This window comes from Odontesthes bonariensis, chromosome 12 (genome assembly GCF_027942865.1).
Source record: "Odontesthes bonariensis isolate fOdoBon6 chromosome 12, fOdoBon6.hap1, whole genome shotgun sequence".
NCBI classification, from domain to species: domain Eukaryota; kingdom Metazoa; phylum Chordata; class Actinopteri; order Atheriniformes; family Atherinopsidae; genus Odontesthes; species Odontesthes bonariensis.
This window is the reverse complement of record NC_134517.1, coordinates 33,444,034-33,461,272: the sequence shown is the minus strand read 5'-3', so window position 1 is coordinate 33,461,272 and position 17,239 is coordinate 33,444,034. Positions and strand designations below refer to the sequence as shown.

The 17,239-nt window shown below is 39.2% G+C and overlaps 1 protein-coding gene across 4 annotated transcripts in view; it reads right to left on the bottom strand.

The window, feature by feature from the left end:
• lrp1bb (low density lipoprotein receptor-related protein 1Bb) overlaps window positions 1-16,373 on the bottom strand; it is a 280,141-nt gene extending 263,768 nt beyond the window's left edge. For all 4 annotated transcript variants that reach the window (XM_075480193.1, XM_075480195.1, XM_075480196.1 and 1 more), the window contains exon 1: window positions 16,109-16,373. In XM_075480193.1, coding sequence (XP_075336308.1) covers window positions 16,109-16,199 — 91 coding nt within the window. In that variant the 5' untranslated portion in view covers window positions 16,200-16,373. The remainder of the gene's footprint in view (window positions 1-16,108) is intronic.
• Between the last annotated feature and the right edge of the window lie 866 nt (window positions 16,374-17,239).

The following is a 17,239-nucleotide window of genomic DNA, read 5'->3' as shown; positions in this document are numbered from 1 at the left end:
TTTCCAATAACTGAACACTTGCCTGCTGTGACCTTTACTTGATCATTTGCTTCCAATAAAAGGCCACCTCCTGATGTATGTGGTTCAATGTACGCCCCACTGAAGCATGGCGACACACACACACACACACACTTATGTTCCATTGTACTGTATATTTTAATTCGGCTTCCCTGAGGTCAGTGGCCCTCAGTTCATAATATTTCAAACATGCGTACAAAGGCGAACCTGGCTTTGTGGCTGAAAGGTGTGTCCGCCAAGGTGAGGATGAAATAGTGTGTTGAATCTTTCCACTAAACAACCGTTTCTGTCAAGATGTTACCTGGTGAATATCTGCTTTGATGAAATACACCAAAAGAAAAGTCAAAGTCCTCTTTGCTGCACTTTCTTTAAACACCTTTGTTGGGTGTCTTTCGTAAATTGAGATTATAAAATCAATTTTAGGTGTTAATGAGATGTGTGAATGTCTGTGTTACCGTATGACAGAGTGTTAACTGGTGTCTCAGAGTGTTTCTCTGAGTTATTATAAATGCATGGTATTAAAAAGTCTGACGATACTCAAATAAAACAAAAATAAAAACTAAAAAATACACATCAAATAACAAAATATTGATCACTGAATATAATTGTATAAAAGGTTCTGCTAAAAATGAATGCGAGAAGTAAAATTTGTATAATGTATTAAACCATTTAAACACTTGTTGCACCATGGACATAAGTACGAGCATTGAACTCGATTGGACCTCTAGTTGTGGGTCAACCGTGAGAAAGGTGGTTGTTGCTGCAGGATAATAACCGTCTTCTCCTTTTTCTTTGAGTGACCTGCTTCACCTGCTCACTGAGAGGAAGTCGACTGCAACTCATCCGTCGGTGCTGTCAACAGTCGACTATTTTGCAAATAAGAGAAGGTCACTAATGACAGCCAGCACCTTTTGATTGCCAAGACAAGTTGTTCAGTCAGTAACAAGGGAACTTGTGTACTATGTGTACAGTTATATGTCGCTGTAGAACTTGTGTTGTTGTGGCTGTGTTTTATATTCTTTATAGACTGAGATGTTCAACAATGTTGTTTTAACCAAGTGTTTGGTGACTGAAGGTGGGAAAGCCCCTGCCAAAATGCCTGTGTTTGTGTTTATGTATACAATGCCTCAAAAGCAAAAGTTATGTCACTGTAAAACACCTGTTTCCATGGACAGCACGACTTTTTTGATTGCCTGTAATCCATTGAGAAAAACTTTAAAGTCCTTATTTCCCACCACATTTCTTTCATATAGAAAAAGAAAAACAAACAATGTTTTTAGTTGGTTTTAAACCTAAGTAAGTACTGGCTTGATCTGTGTGTCTTACATATACATATTTTCTTATAAACATTTAATATACAATGCCATTACATGTTATTCAGTTAGATTCATGGATAATTCCAATTTTGTTGCTGCAACATATACTCAAATGAAAATCATTGAACGCTTTCAAACAGTTAGTGTAAAAATATTTGTTTTGGATCCATTTCCGAACATCTTCTAACAAATGTTTATCTTTTGAATAGGAAATCCTCACCGGATTATAATATGTAGCGAAGATAAACGAACACATTGAGGTGCATTTAAATGTTTCGAACAGAGTTACGCTTTCATTTCTTAAAAGACACAAATTATTTCTTGCCAGCAAAATAAGTTGTCATGTTACTCTCAATGGTTTGTTATGCAAAACAACAGGACGTTCCAATATTACTGAAGAGAATGCTACCTATATATTCTAAAGGTTTGGCACCATCTCTGTTATGGTTTAAAAATTAAGCATCACAGCAATTAGATGTCTAGTCATAACTGTTCATTTTATTGGCTTTGAATATTATTATAGGTCCATTTAAAGAGAATTATGAATTATTACTATTATTATTATTATATGAATTATGAATTTAAAAAAGGAATTCCCTCTGTCTGGAAATCATTTCTAAACAGTTTGTTGAACTCCTACTTATAACATGTTGTGTGCTTGTAAAAGAAGGTACAGCCATCCTGAAACATAAGTTTCTAAAAAGCATTTTGAAAAATAAATTACTATTCCAGACAAGAAAACTGTTGGTATTGAAATTCACTACTTGACATGAACAACGCGACAGAGGCAATCACAGTAATGTATTCTCTAAGTAAAAATGTTTATATTTGTGTAAGTCTAGTGTAGTAGTAAGATTGCCACCTTTCCTGTAGGTGATCTGGGTTCAAATCCCCTGCATGAAAGGTACTACCTCCAGTAGGGGTCCTTAGGAAAGACCCCCTTTCCCTACTTGTAAGTCGCTTTGGATTAAAGCTTCTGCCAAATGCATAAAACATAAGTTTTTGATTTCGCTGGGGTTTTGTCCTTAGAAAGTGCAGTTTTGGGGGCCCTTATCAAGTATTGAGCAGCGAGAGATACCTGTGACAATCTACCTGTCCATCGTGCTTAATCTCTGGTCTCGGTTATGGAGCAGTTAGGCACGTCAGTATAGCAAGAAAGTAGTGACTGCTTCCATCTCATACCAGTCGACACAAGGAATGAGGGAAAAAAAACGTCATGGCAGAACACTGCTCTAATCGTATCAAAGACTCCTACAAGCAAACATGGGTGAACTGTGATTGATGGGAGCACAGTTAATAGGACTCCAATCCAACAGTGCGAGAGGGGAGGGTGCCAGGGACCAGAGATCAATAGCACCTCGGAAGCATGTTAGAAAATCAGACTGAATCAGACTGAATCAGACTGATGACAGCTGGTGGCGATGCATTTTCTAATCTAATTTTAACACAAAGTAACTCAGTGATCATGCTGCCACAAAACTGAACTCAATCCACGTAGGCCAACAGTATGTTGCACAGCTGTTGAGTGAATTGTGCTCTTGGAGCAGGTGTAAGTGGGGGCAGCAGTATGATTTTATCTTTGACTTTCCCGATGCATGCTCTATCCCATGAAAGTGCATTCAATTATTCATCTTTAGTTGCAATCTCACAAATATTTCAGGCCCAGAAACCTTTTTTGGTCTACAGTCGGGCTTGGTCATACACTTAGGCAGTCTCTTCCAAATTGATATTGAAAGAATCAGACCACACCATCTTTTATTGCCACCCCAAGAATTGTAATAGATGCACATATGATGTACCCACTGACTGCTTTGCACACAGACGTGAAAAAGATGCGAACAATTTCCCTTCCTATCCTCCATCTAACTGCACTGCAGCTTATAGTCCTCTGCCAGGGAGAGCAGCCCCATCACAGACAGGACAGATTTTCATTGTGGGAAGGCTTAATTTGTGCACATACAATTTCACTCTGTGTGGTCATGTTTATCTGCATTAGCTGTTGGTAGCATTGTAAGAATAAATACTGCATACCATACAGTATGTAAATGCTGTACACAGCCCTGCATATTTAAAGATGGATAATTTAATGTTTATACTCATTATTCTACAGGTCTTTAGGGCAATCGGTTGTGAGAGTGACTGGAAAACAGATTAGGCAGAATGCTGAATATCGTCAGTCCTCCAGTTGGCTATTTGGGTATTTCAAATTAAATTTATAAAAGCAAATCAATTGATTTTAAGAAAATGTACATTTAAATTGAACAATTCAATGGTTTAACATTTATTGAATTCACTTTTAAGAAGGACCCAGTGCAGGCATCACCAACTGGCCTTAGGTTTGTCAGCTGAATGAAGCTTGTTGGGGGAAGGATGAATCCCTCCCCTGTTCTGGTTTTCTGAGCCAAGTCTGCATGATGAGGCACTGAGCCCTCAGTCTGTGCCAGGTGGCAGCTGAGAGAGAGAGTCCCCAGCCAGGCTTCAGCAGCCCTCTCTCTGGTCCACCACCATTGCCACTTGGGGGGCTCGACACCTCAACACCAGCACTTCTGACCAATCTGTAGGTCAGAAGTGCTGGCGTCGGCTGCTTTTTTTTTTTTCCTCGCATGTGTGTGTGTGTGTGTGCATGCGTGTGTGTTTTCTCTTGTAATCACAAAATAGTGCTACAACACAGTAACGCATCCATCTTCAGGCTGTTCACCCAAATTAATTTCTGATGTGTCTGCTGTGGACACAAACAGGAAATGTTTTCTGCCCACTCATCCAGCCCTTAACGGGTATTAAAATTAGGCCAATAAAACTTTCGACGAACAACAACACATGACATATTACTCAATGACAGTATTCACTCAACAAAAACTAAGCCAAAATGCGAAAAGCAGTTGAGAGCACACCATGATTCATAGAAAACCACCTTTTGAAGCAATAACTCAAAGTAACCATTGTCTGTATGACGTTATCGGCCACTCACATTGTTGTGGCGAACTTTTGGCCATCTTTTGTTTAAGGTTCATTGGGGTTTGCTGGCATTTGTTCATGCTTAATTCTGTTAATGACATGCCACAGAATTTGAGTTGAGGTTGACTGGACTCTTGATTGCTTTGTTTTTCCACTCAGCTGTAAATCTAGATCATTGTCCTGTTGCATGAACCAATATCAGCAAAGCTTTAGCTATCAGACAGATGGCCTCACATTTGACTTTAGAATACTTTGCTATTCAGAGGAGTTAATGGTCAATTAAATCACTGCTAGTTGTGAAGGTCCTATGGCTGCATAACAAGCCCAAAATATCCTTTGATATCCCTTCACCATAATGCTTGGTCGTGCCTGTCCAAATTCCACCGTTCCAGAAGTAAATTGGACTGCTGGTTTGTTCAATTGCAACTTTACAAACCTAAGCCCTGCAGTCATATTTTACCTGCAAACCTTTCAAACAAGCTATACTTGAGGTGAACTTACAGGGACATCCACTCCCGGGACAACAGTTTTTTGCACTTGTGAATAATCTTTCTCACTGAAGAACGATCGACTCAAAAGAGTTTGGAAATGGCCTCATAACCCTTATTAGACAGACATAATTATTCAGACCAGCAAACTGTCCAAATCTCTGTTTTGTTCTTACTGTTGATCAATATATTAAGTATCCTTGATTGGCAGCACCTGGCTTTTTTTAAAATCAACTCATGTGTTGGTGTTCATCCGATGTAATGTCATTTTAAGATCACTTTAAGAGTGAAATTTCTTTTCCAGTACAGTATATGAATAACATAGATATTACCCTGTCAAAAGTAAGGTTAAACTACAATATATCAATGACTTTGGGTCCTTCTCATATTCAACAGTGAATTAAACTACTTATCCCTGAGAAAACTACAAACTCTGCTAAATAAGGACTTCATTATCTCAGTATATCAGGTAATTTGTTGCATCACTACTGCTCATGTTTTAGTCGACTGCACAAAAGTTATAGACAGGTGTAGGTTTAGTTGAATTGAATAAAAAATGTCTAATAGTGAGAATGAAATTGAGTACCACTGTGCTAGTTGAAGCATGATGGAAATATACGAGAGCAAACCCTGGGCTTCAAATGTAACAATGTTCAAACCTTGTGAGTGTGTTTGCTCGTGGTTTTACACACTACAAGGTGTAAAGAGAGCAGGAATAACAGGAACAGAGAGCTTCTTGGAGCGGTATTTAAAACTGTGCGAGTGCATTTTTTCTATTGAGAAGAGTGTGATTTATGAAACTGAAGAGAAAAAGAATTAAGAATCTTTATGGACTACTGAATAAGAAGTGGGGGGTGAGGGATAAGTGCAGCTAATGTTGCAATAATGGATATAATACAATGTGAGGATCAGAATACAGGAAACCTTTTTTTCTCCTACTTTTTCTTACTATTTTATTTCCAAAACTTTCCTCACACCTGGGTCACATTGATTTGAACACCAGATATGTATGATTAATGTGTAGAGTGCTTATTCTTGCACATATTCTTCTACTTAGGTTGAAAAAAATAATTCAATACATAATTTTTCTTTTGGCAAACCTTGAAAATAGGTCAAACGGGCCCAGACGATGCATAAGGGTTAAATGAACAAAGACAGCTTGAAGCTCCTGTTGGGCATCCTGGATGTAACAGAGGGTCTGAGAAAAAGTATAAGCTACAGTGTAAGGATACACACTGAATGTCCATACATGCTGTGAACACAACATTATCTCCTCAGGGTGCTGCCTCCATCCAAACAGCTGCTCACCCTTTCAAACTGACAGCCAAACCAATAGCCAGAGAAGAAGACTCTTTAACCCTTCGTGCCACTTCAAGAAAGAGGTTTGGTTTGCTCAAGCTTCACACTCAGCCTGGCACTATCTTTAACCTTTACAAACAGCTCTGCTTGTGTACAAGTCTCTTCATGGTCTAGCGCCAAAGTACATCTCTGACATGTTAGAGCCATATGAACCAACTCGGGCTCTGAGAACCTCCAGGAGGGGTCTCCATCTGGTGCCCAGAGACAGGACTAAACAAGGTGAGGCTGCGTTTCAGTTTTATGTTCCTAAAATCTGGAACAGTCTTCCAGAAGATGTGAGACAGGCCTCAACTCTGACAATGTTCAAATCCAGGCTGAAAACAGTTCTATTTAGCTGTGCATGATGACACCTGAAAGTATTTTATCTGCACTATTCACTTTTAATTTTATAAATGATTATTTTTTATGTTTTTTGGAATGATTTTATTTCACTTTGAATTGCCTTGTGTACGAATTGTGCTCTACAAATAAACTTGCCTTGCCTTGCCTTACTATTAAGCTCAGACATATTAAGATGAGGCCACGTTGTTTCACCTTCAAATTTACTTTGGGCTTATTGTCATGCTTATGCATGTGTGTAGTTTTTTCCCTTTCATGGCGCTAATAAGATTACTCTTTGTTTTATGATCTTGATGACCTTATGTCTCACCTAGTGATGACCTCATACTGAACATGACCTATAAGAGATATCATGAGATCTATTCTCATTTGCATATCGGGAAACAGTTATACTTCTCCCCATTAATTATTTATCAACTTTTCTTTTAAGCCAGCAACCAAGCTCCTAGAGTCAACTCCACCAAGATGCTTTTTCTCTGAAGAAAAATGTATTGATTTATTATTCAGATTCTGAATTATGTAACATCTCGGAAAAATCAAATTTGAAACTCCTTGCTACCCACATAATTAAGTCATCCCAGACTCAAACCAAAATAGATCATGTGGGTCAAAACTGTAGCCCTTCCTTCTATTGGTAATCAATGCTACAAGTCAATTTAGAGCTACTGACTTTCACAACGTGAGCCAATCCATCACTGATTCAATTGTAACCCATTAAGACTGCTAGAGGTAATATCAAAATTGACACTATCAAAAATCTACCAGCTTCATTCGATAACTTTGTTCTGTAGCAGAGTCCAAAACATCACGCAGTACACCCCAACGAGGCATAGGTCACCCCTGCTCTGAGATAAATGTAAGAGCTCAATACCAGCAACACTCAGCTAACATCACCAGATAGATGTGTCAGCTGTTTCAAAGTCTTTTCATAGCTCATAAAAGACTGAATGCCATTCTGCAAAATGCAGTCTGAGCACAAATGCATCAACAAACCCAAGAACCCCTGTCATGACTACAGTGATGTTTAAAGTGTTGCTGGGAGAAGCACTGAAGTTAGGCCGCAGTGCTTCATCTGCTCCTGTGCAACCGGAAACCACAAAATGTTACCAGCTGACAGGCTGCTCTGATTATTCGTCTTGTTTCTTAAGCTTGTCCTGGCATTAAAAAGCAAAGTCAGTGTTTAAAAAAAAAAAAAAAAAGCAGAGTCAGTGAAACGCAGCTGCGGTATAGCTCACTGACCATGAAAGTCAACAGCAACAAGTGAATATACGTCATTGTACACTCGAGTGCTCAAAAAAGATGAAACAATGTGCTGACTAGTGCCTCATATCCTATTCAAACCCCACTCCCTCTCACCCAGTCATCAGCCTAGGTTCAACTGGGATCATCATGTGGTTCCTTCAATCACTGAGTAAAGACAGAGTAAACCGGTGAGTATGTGGGCAACTTTCCGTCCTGAGGATCACCTATTGCTGATGTGGACACTTTTACTGCCATTTCAGAACAGGATGTGGGCGGAAAAAGGAGCTACAGAGGAGACCTCACAGCTGGCGGGTACATTTTCATTTCATGGTTTAAAGAAAAAAGAAAGGTGTAAAACAGCTATGAAAACAGAATTCAGTCCAACATTTCAAGGTCAGCCTTTCAAATGTTTGACTGTTAGTCTGTACAAAACATTTCCCCTTTAAAAATGACAACCACATGTTCTCATGCAGTGGCTTTTTAATAGTCTGGGTGCCCCTTGTCAAAATGTCTGCAGCTGTGAATAGGTAAGTCAATAAAAGATGACGTGATTTCCAGAAGACATAAGGTCAAAGACCACACTTTAACATTCAATCATGAGTTTCTTCTTACTTCCATTACACACAGAGGCAAAAGTTTGTACTTGGTTAATACAAAGTAAATCTCCATTTTAGCTTGTATAACCTCTTTTAAAGACATTCTGTATTCAAATACTAGTCGCACAGCTCATGTTTAGATGGTTTTCACACATTCTTAATGCAAATAAGCTCTACATCTGTCAAATTTTTGGATGGTCTTCCATGAACTGCTCTTTGAAGACTAATTAAAAGATTTTTAGTGATGTTTGGATCAGGGTACTTTGAGGGCCATGGCTAAACCTTCAGCTCGCTCCTCCTGAGGTAGTCCTTCCTGGATTTTGAAATGTGTTTAAGATTGTTAACTTGATTTAGAGGCCACAATTTGCGACTTAAGTCATGTGTGCATTTAATTGTAATCCTTCCTTCTAGCGATGAAATCTTTCCAACAGTCCATCCCCGAATAATGATTGATCCACCCCATGCTGACCAGTTTTTAAAAAGACTTCATTTAATATTTTTTTGGCAATTTTTCAAACAGTCTTCTGCTATTTTACAAACATTTAACAATGACTTGTGTAGTGAAGCAGCGCATTGAAAAGCTATTCTGAAACACAAATCACTTCCAAAAATTCAAGCCAGAATTACACTTGATCAATACTACATCTGAAAATGTACAGAAATATTTGGATTACATGCTGAAACCCCCGGATTCTTCATGTCCCTGTACAACCAGACCAAACATTGCTGCAAGTTAAGTGATCAAATGGTAAATGGGCTGCATTTATGTAGCGCTTCTTGTCTTTTAGACAAAATAAAATGCTTTCACATTTCAAGCCACAATCGCACACACTCATACAGCACTTCTTAGCCTTAACCGTCTTACAGGTTACAGAGCTCTTTTAAAACAATAGCACATTGATGAATGCATCCAAAAAAAAAGGGATTTAGTATTTTGATATCCAGTGTGAAAACAAGGGATCAAACCAATGAACCTTCCAGACAACGACAGACAATTTCTCTTCCTACTGATCTAAAGCCACCCCAAGACAAAAAACACATAAAATATTTAGTACTATGACAAGAATGTAAGTTTAATCATCTTGAATTTATGGCTATTCCTCGAATGGCAATTTAATATTTGTGTCTGGTAAATGTAGAATGAAGTGGGTGAGATGGGGACTGTGAGACTGTGTGCCCACATCTAAAGGACCGGCTCCATCATGGCTTGATGGGCAGATGGGTTCTGAGTTGACTCAGCATGGGACTTCAGCAAGAAAAGTGGAGGAGGACTTTGTTTGTCTGTCATAGAATTATGATGGACAGCATTTGCAAGATGTCAACTCTTTTCACCAACATGGTCGTCATCTCTTTTCATATCTGTAGAGATGCAAATTCATATGAATTGGGTGAGGTCAGCAGTCATGGCAGAGAAGATATTTCTTGTCATTCTCTCATCCAAACTTGTGTTGAATCTTGAATTTTAGTGCTTCTGCACGGGAGTACAGGAGAGGAGTCAGAGATTTATAAAGCTTTGACATTTGCGTGACTGGCCATTCCTAATAATGATTGTTGACATTTCATATCTCTACTTAAGATTAAAGGTTACCTGGAAAGTCCAATTTCTTCGGGTTCCCAAACTTTTGCACAGCGTGCCTAAGCGTTCATTGAAAATACATAAATCTTGTTGAAAGGGAATGAAAAGAATAATTCAGGTTTATTGCCCATTGGAAATATGCTATTCTTCTGACTGTTTGCAGTACCATAAATTGTGACCGGGTTTCCAAATAATTGCATACCAATGTAACACTAAGTCATTCAAAGATCTCAGAAATATGCAAGATTTTTTTTTATTATTATTTATTTTATTTTTATTTTTAAGTGGTGCTCCATGCAAGTGATTTAAGTCATCAACACTTGTTTCTCAATTAAATTTGTCAAGTTGCAACAACATCTTATTTTTTAAAGCTGCAGTCTGCAACTCTTTTTCAAGCATAATGCCTGGAACTGTCCGGGGATTCTGAAAGTAGTACATTAAATACCCCAATACAAAAAAAAAGAGTTCTCTAGGTCCCCTATATGTCCCGCTAGGTCCCTCCAAAGCCAGCAGGTTTGTTTACAAAATTGCAGACCGGACCGGTAAAAGGTAACCAATCAGGTTTACGAGCTGGGCTCTGCTGCCTGTCAATCACCGATTGTGCACGCGCGATACAAGGTAGGCTCGTCCCCACGCTTATTTATCTGGACTATTGAACTTCATTACGGGCTAGTCTACTTACTGTGTCTTCCATGATCGCAAATGACAGGTGAGTTGATGAATGAGGAGTCGTGTAGGCGCATCTGGCGTGCACGTCTACGTGCACGAGTTCTCATGTGTTTTGAAGGAGCGGGACAGGAAGTTGAATAACTTTTCATTTTTCGGTTAAAAAATAAGCATTTCTTGCATTTTGCGACTACGGAGGTCACCGTTTTCAACTTCAAGCGTTCTGATAGATCATGTAAACTCTTAAATTGCCAAAAAGTAGGACTTTACGTATGACAACAACAAATCTTGCAGACTGCAGCTTTAAGCTATGTATAGAGCATAGATACTGGCTACATTAATAAGTGTGAACTATGCATCATAGTTCTTGTCCCACCCTATGTTATTTTTAGCATTTTATCCTCACCCTGCTGTCAGAGTCCATCCGCCCACCAGATGTCCTCAAACTTTCTTCCAAGCTCTAGCTGACTACCACACCCACCTGTTTCCAATTCCCCCATCAGCCCTAGTGCATACGTACCTGACATCCTGCCTTCGTTTTTTTGTCAGATAATTGTATGGCCTTTTTTGGTTGCTTATGTTGTTCAGCTCTTGTCATCCAACACCTGTTTTTGCTTCCTGTACCTGTCAACCTGCCTGCCAACCTTTAAGACTGAATTTTCCACATTAGCTTAATAAAAACACTGAGCTCTTCCACCGAGCCAGGTTTCTGTCTACACATGGGTCTTCGCTCCTCCTCTTGTTGTGTGAAATGTGAAAATTTATTCAATTTAGCTGAACAAGGAAAGCAAACTTGTAGATTGTGTTGGTACATCACAGCTGATCACCCCTTCCATCTAAGTCTCAAGTTTTTTAAGTGAAATCTGTAATGGCTAATCTGCCCATTTCAGGCCTGGAAAAATCTAATTAAGTGATCACAAATTAATTCTTGTGTCAGAGCAGATTCCTGCAAGATTTCTGAAATCCTTGTGTGGCTATGGAGGATGGTTGCTGCATCACGAATACAGTGAGATTGTAAGTGTTCTTTTTGTGATAAGGTGCCACTAAAAATCATGCTCTAAAGCAGTTTACTCCCAGTCTGAACTTGAGGAAGTTACAGAATCAACCAAAGGCAGTCTTTGTACAGCTTAAATGTGTCCCTCTTTTCCTTCTCCTCTGACCAAGCTTGCCATATACAATTTTCTCCTGACCACATGCCCTGACAATCTCATTTAAGCTTCTATGATCATGACACTTTTACTGGACATTTCTGCTGCATTCAACACGCAGAGTCAGGAACTCTGTTTTTTCATCTCAAGCCTCTAAAGATATCTCAAACAGTGCATGCAAAAACGTGTTAGCATTCTCAAAAGGTCCTAGCCACATATGCGCTGACCATGAAATAAGAAAAATTGAAAAGATGCATTTATACTTAATATAATGTGTATTCATGTCATTTCTGTTGACCTATTGGATAAATACAGCAACACTGTAAGTCTGACTTTAAAAATGGATTTAGAACAATCCTTCACTCTAAATGTAACATGACATATATATAGTCTGTGAGTACAAGATTTAAGACAATTTTTAGCTTGCCTTACAAAACAGGATCACGCAAAAAAAAAATCAATTAAAAAATTAAAATAAAATAAATTTAAAAACGATCAAGAAGTAATCATGTGAACTGCAACACAACCATGCATACACACAAGCTTTTATGTGTGAAAGTTTTCACTGTGAGTCAGGAAGACCCAAAGCTCATGATTTCTTATTACTGTAAAGCAAAGGCAAGCCATGGAGGTACAAACATAAAAATATTTAGGACAGAAGAAACTTTTACAACAGCTTCACGCTGCAGAACATGCCAAGTTCTGTTGAAGCAAACAAGGAAAAGTGGCATAAATTAAAGCTTGCAAGAGCACACAGCCAGTCAAAAGCCATCAGCCTCCACAATATTTCACAAGAATAAGCCATATGAAAAACATCATGGAATTCCTGACATTGGATGATCAGTTATTTTTCATATTCGAGGATGAAAGTGTTAGAAATTTGAGACACCATCTAGGTCCATCTGGGTAAATATAAAACAAAGAGCAGTTAATTTTACAGCTGTAAAATACCAGTGTTATCTAATCTTCTTTCATGCCACATTCACAAGCAACCCAATCACAGCTAATCCCAAATCCGCAATCAGTTTTGCAACAGAGATTTTGGGGACATACTGTAGTTCCACTTCAGTTGTGGTTCACCTGTGCAAATACCTCTGCAATTTCAGAGATGATGTAAACGTTGTATATTTTCAATAATTTATAATAAATTGTCATAACACTAAAACGGAAAGAAAATATATTTCTATTGTGTTCGTTATCATTTGAAGAAAGACATGTAAGTTGGTGAGAATCAGCAGATCAGACCTCTGATAAGTATAAATATTCAAATTCGGCCAAGAAAATTGTAATCAGTAGATCTCTATCATCATCAATACAGTTAACCACTGCCAGCCGTCATGTTTATCTGTCTTAAAAGGCTGAAAAGTATAAGCACTATTGAGTGCTTAAGCACACCACAGAATTACATTGCTTGGATTGGGAGGATGCAGTCAGCGACGTGCAAGATAAGTTTGAAAAAAGGTACAAACAATATTATGTAGATATATGTAAATTATCTCACATTTATTTTTTGGCCATAAAGTAATGCCAGTCCTTGTACAAGTGTGGTACACAGTATGTTCATCAAGATTTAATAACAATATAAATGTAATTATTTAGTGTGCTTCACATGCACAGATGTCTCATGCTTACGTTAAACAGTTACAGTTTGTTCTGCAGTCTGAATTAGGTTTTTAAAATGCAGTCTGAAATCAAAGGTATGTGGTCAGTATAACTCCGGTCTATATCAGACCTGAAAGCATGTTGAATTTGTGTATCGCTTTGTTGGCAGTTATATAGTAAACTTAGTGGTGTTCAGCACTTACGGTGAACATTTACAACTGGTCTATGCATTTGTAAAATATGTAAATATGTTTTAATATGATAAAAAAAATAAAAAATTTGACTCAATAGATAGCAAAGAAATGCCTACCCTCGATGATTAATAAATAAGGATAAAGTGGTTACTATGGCGTCTAGAACTCACTCATAGTTAGAGGAGTTGTTTTATTTCCATGCTGTACCAAACGTTTAATTCCATCCAAGTTGTATTCCAAGGTATCCCTACATATAATATGCTCAAGTGGTTTCCTATAAACCTGAACAATATAAGCCATTTGAACCAAAAGGAATATCAGTGTTTATGATTCAGGTGGAACAATGGGAAAAATGTGCCCCCCCCCCAGAGTCCAACCATAACATCACTACTTTATTCATGATCGTTGATATTATTATTGAGCTTTGGCTTAGTTCATGTGTGATATACTGTTGGTTAATCCCAATACGTACTTTTTTTATTTTTAGACCATCTTTATTCTAAAGGCAGTCTCACCTGCATTAGTGTTTGGACCAATCTGTGCCCTCCACAATACTTTCAACTTTTAAATACAGTGTACATTACAAACAACCTTGAGCTTTTTGTGCTTTGTGATCTTTATCTGGCACTGAGGTTGATGCATGAGATTACAGATATTTAGAATTTTCTTCTATTTTTAATACAAAAAAGAAAAAAAAGCACTGGTGTGCCCGTATTTCTCATGCTTTTCATCATGTCAGAGCAGTAATTTGCTACCACACCGGCTCAGCCAGGTCAGCCTGCTCAATGTTAGATGGACACAAGTGATAAGATGGGAAACACATGGGGGAAGCGTTTAAAAGAGACAATGCCATTCAAGGAAAGAGCTCTGGAAATTATTCTAATTCATTCAGAGATAACCACTACTCACTACTTGGCATCCGATGTAGAAACGTGGCAACCACACAGCAAATTAATTTCAGACTAATTAGGCTAACAACCAGCTTTGGTGTTGAAAGAAGAAATGCTATTATCATTACCGTCCATTTAGACAAGGAGAGCTTCAATTTATTCTTGCTGCAAATGGAGCAGGACAGCAGACAGATGCAGTGAGGTCCAGTTTCCTCAGATAAATCTGTGTGGATGTGAATATATCTGATCTTAACAGTTCTCAATTTAAAGGTTGTGTCACCCCAAATGAGACATTGCAGTTGTATTTAATTTTTCACTTTGAGTCAAACTACACCAACAAAACTAAGTGTCCCCTCCCTTCTCTCCTGCTGCAGAGAGAGGCACTCAAGAAAACTGAGAGGTAAATCTATCTTTTCATTTCATGCACAGAGAAAAGCACACAAGGTTTGTCTTGCCTACTGTGATTGCAAGGCAATCTGAGTCCCTGGTTTTTAAACTGTGTTGCAGGGAGGCTTTTAGTGACATTTGTGACAGCCTTCCAACAAGCAGAGCTGGCCTGACACTGACTGCTCTGCTGTAGAATGTAATAAGGAGAGCTAGGCAGACTTTCATGAATCTACAGTTATCTTAAAATACATAATACATTTAAATGTGTTTTTAAAAGGTGCTTTATGTAACTGCAACACTTTGGCTGTGAAATAGGTGCACATATGCATCGGTCATATTTCAGCATTTCTATACTCAAATGGGAGCCCTGAAGAGGTATAATGGAAAGGCTGATAACTACTTAAGCATAAATTCACATTTTATCATCACTAAGTAGCCCACTGATACTTCCTCCTTAACAGTTATAAATCATGCATCAGTGATACTTTTCAGTAGTTTAAATAGCTGCCTGTGAATGTGGCTGATTGCCCGCAACCCGGACACAAAAACCGAAAATGTGCTGGAACTCTATTCTGCACGCTGAGGTGAGTAGGGTTGGCAATATTCACAATGATCCTAACATCATTTCTGACTCCCAAAGAAATACAGCCGGTTGTAAAAAGCCTCTCAAGCAGCACGCACCCTTTATTCACATAAGCTGTAATTATTTGACACAAATCAAACAATAAACAAGGTCCCCACATTACTGTTGGATCACACCGCGCGCTGTGGAGCAGACCGCACATCTATCAAAGACGTACTCTTGCGATGTTACAACGATCTCACGGCTGGGATACAACCTACGACTCGGAGGGAGGCTAAACACTCTCAGGCACATGGATTTTCACCTGCTGCATTGTAGGATAACGATGCAGAGCACCTGCAGTCACAGATACCGAGTCTGTCCTGGCTCTTCGTCAGTGTTCCTGAAAATGCACAAACGCAGGAGCTGTGCCAAATGCACATGCAGCGCGTTATTGCACAGGTGGCATCGTTATAAGCCGCTAACCATGTAGGACGCATGACAATTAATTTTTTTTGTCATTCTGAATTACAAAAATAAAAGAGATGCAGACTTCCAGGGAGGCATGGCACATTGGACAGCCAGGAATGACGAGCATTTTTTTTTTCCTTGAACTCTAGAAATTCAAAAAAGGATGCTTATGGAAATCGCTCACATCCAGCAACTGCACAACATTTGGCGCTCGTAACAACACCAGACCGCACTCAAAGCAGCCGGTGGTGCCAAGTTTTATTGGACTGCGCATTCCCGGCGGCTCGGTTCCTTCTTACCTTTCTCCTCGTCCGACACCTTCGAAGGCTCGGCGCACGGAAATAATCCCGAGAAAAGGGCTAGAAAGGCGAGTAGGAAAAACTCCGACATGTTTCCGGAGAGCGGGCTATAAGTAGCCACGGTGCTTCTCCTGGTCCTGCTCCGGGTCCAGTCTCCCCCTCCACCGCCGCCCGGTTGTCGAGCGCCGTTATTCGGTGATGTCCAGCGGAACCAGTGCGCAGAACAGTGCAGCTCTCCCCCCGACTCCCTGACACATGCACACCGCCGCTCTTTGCAGCGAACAGACGCACGGGAGACGACAGAAGAGATGAGAGTCAGAGGAAGGGGGACAGGGGGGGGGGGGGGGTTCGCAGGGGGATGAATAAGGAGTACGTTTCCTGCCTTTTCTCAATGATTGAATGCCGTCAAGGTGACGCAGCTCGTATAAAAGTAATCAGACTGCTTAGCTGTAGAGTCGGTGAAGTTAGTGTCATTCTGAAGTGCAGGGGTTCAAAAAGGCTTCTGAAATAAAGCAAGTCACAGAATGTGGAGGAGTCTCTGTTAGGCTACAGTCATGTACAGTAACCTGTACTTCATCTGTAATTCCGCAGCTAAAACCCACTGGAACACTAACCGACCACTGCAGTCACTTACAGTACAGATTAAGAAAAAAGACAAAGAAAACAATAGGCACCAACTTACTTTTTAAAAAAATGCTGTGATTCATTATCACGGTATTATGTTCTAACATTATGGCTAATGCACCTAAAGTGAATGAGGTTACACTTCGACCACTGAGTGGCTCGCAAAATGTTAAAATGTTGAATAATAGTCACCATTCTTCATGTCATTAGCTTCTGTTCCCCAGTAGGATTTTTCCTCCTAATTTAGGGAAAGAAAATAAGCTCAAGAATAAATTAGCCGGAAAGCATTTTGACTTTTAACATTCCCTCCATTTAGCCACACTTTTCTAACTCTTTTGTTCTGCTCAATTCAAGTACCCTGTGCTGTTTTCACCAAAAAAGGTCATGTCAAGCAAGTGGTTCAAAGAGTATTCCTTTTGGTAAGCACTTATGTACAACACATTTCTTATTTATCCTCCTGAAAGTTAGAACCACTCTAAGAGAATATCCAAATCTAAGGGTGGTAGA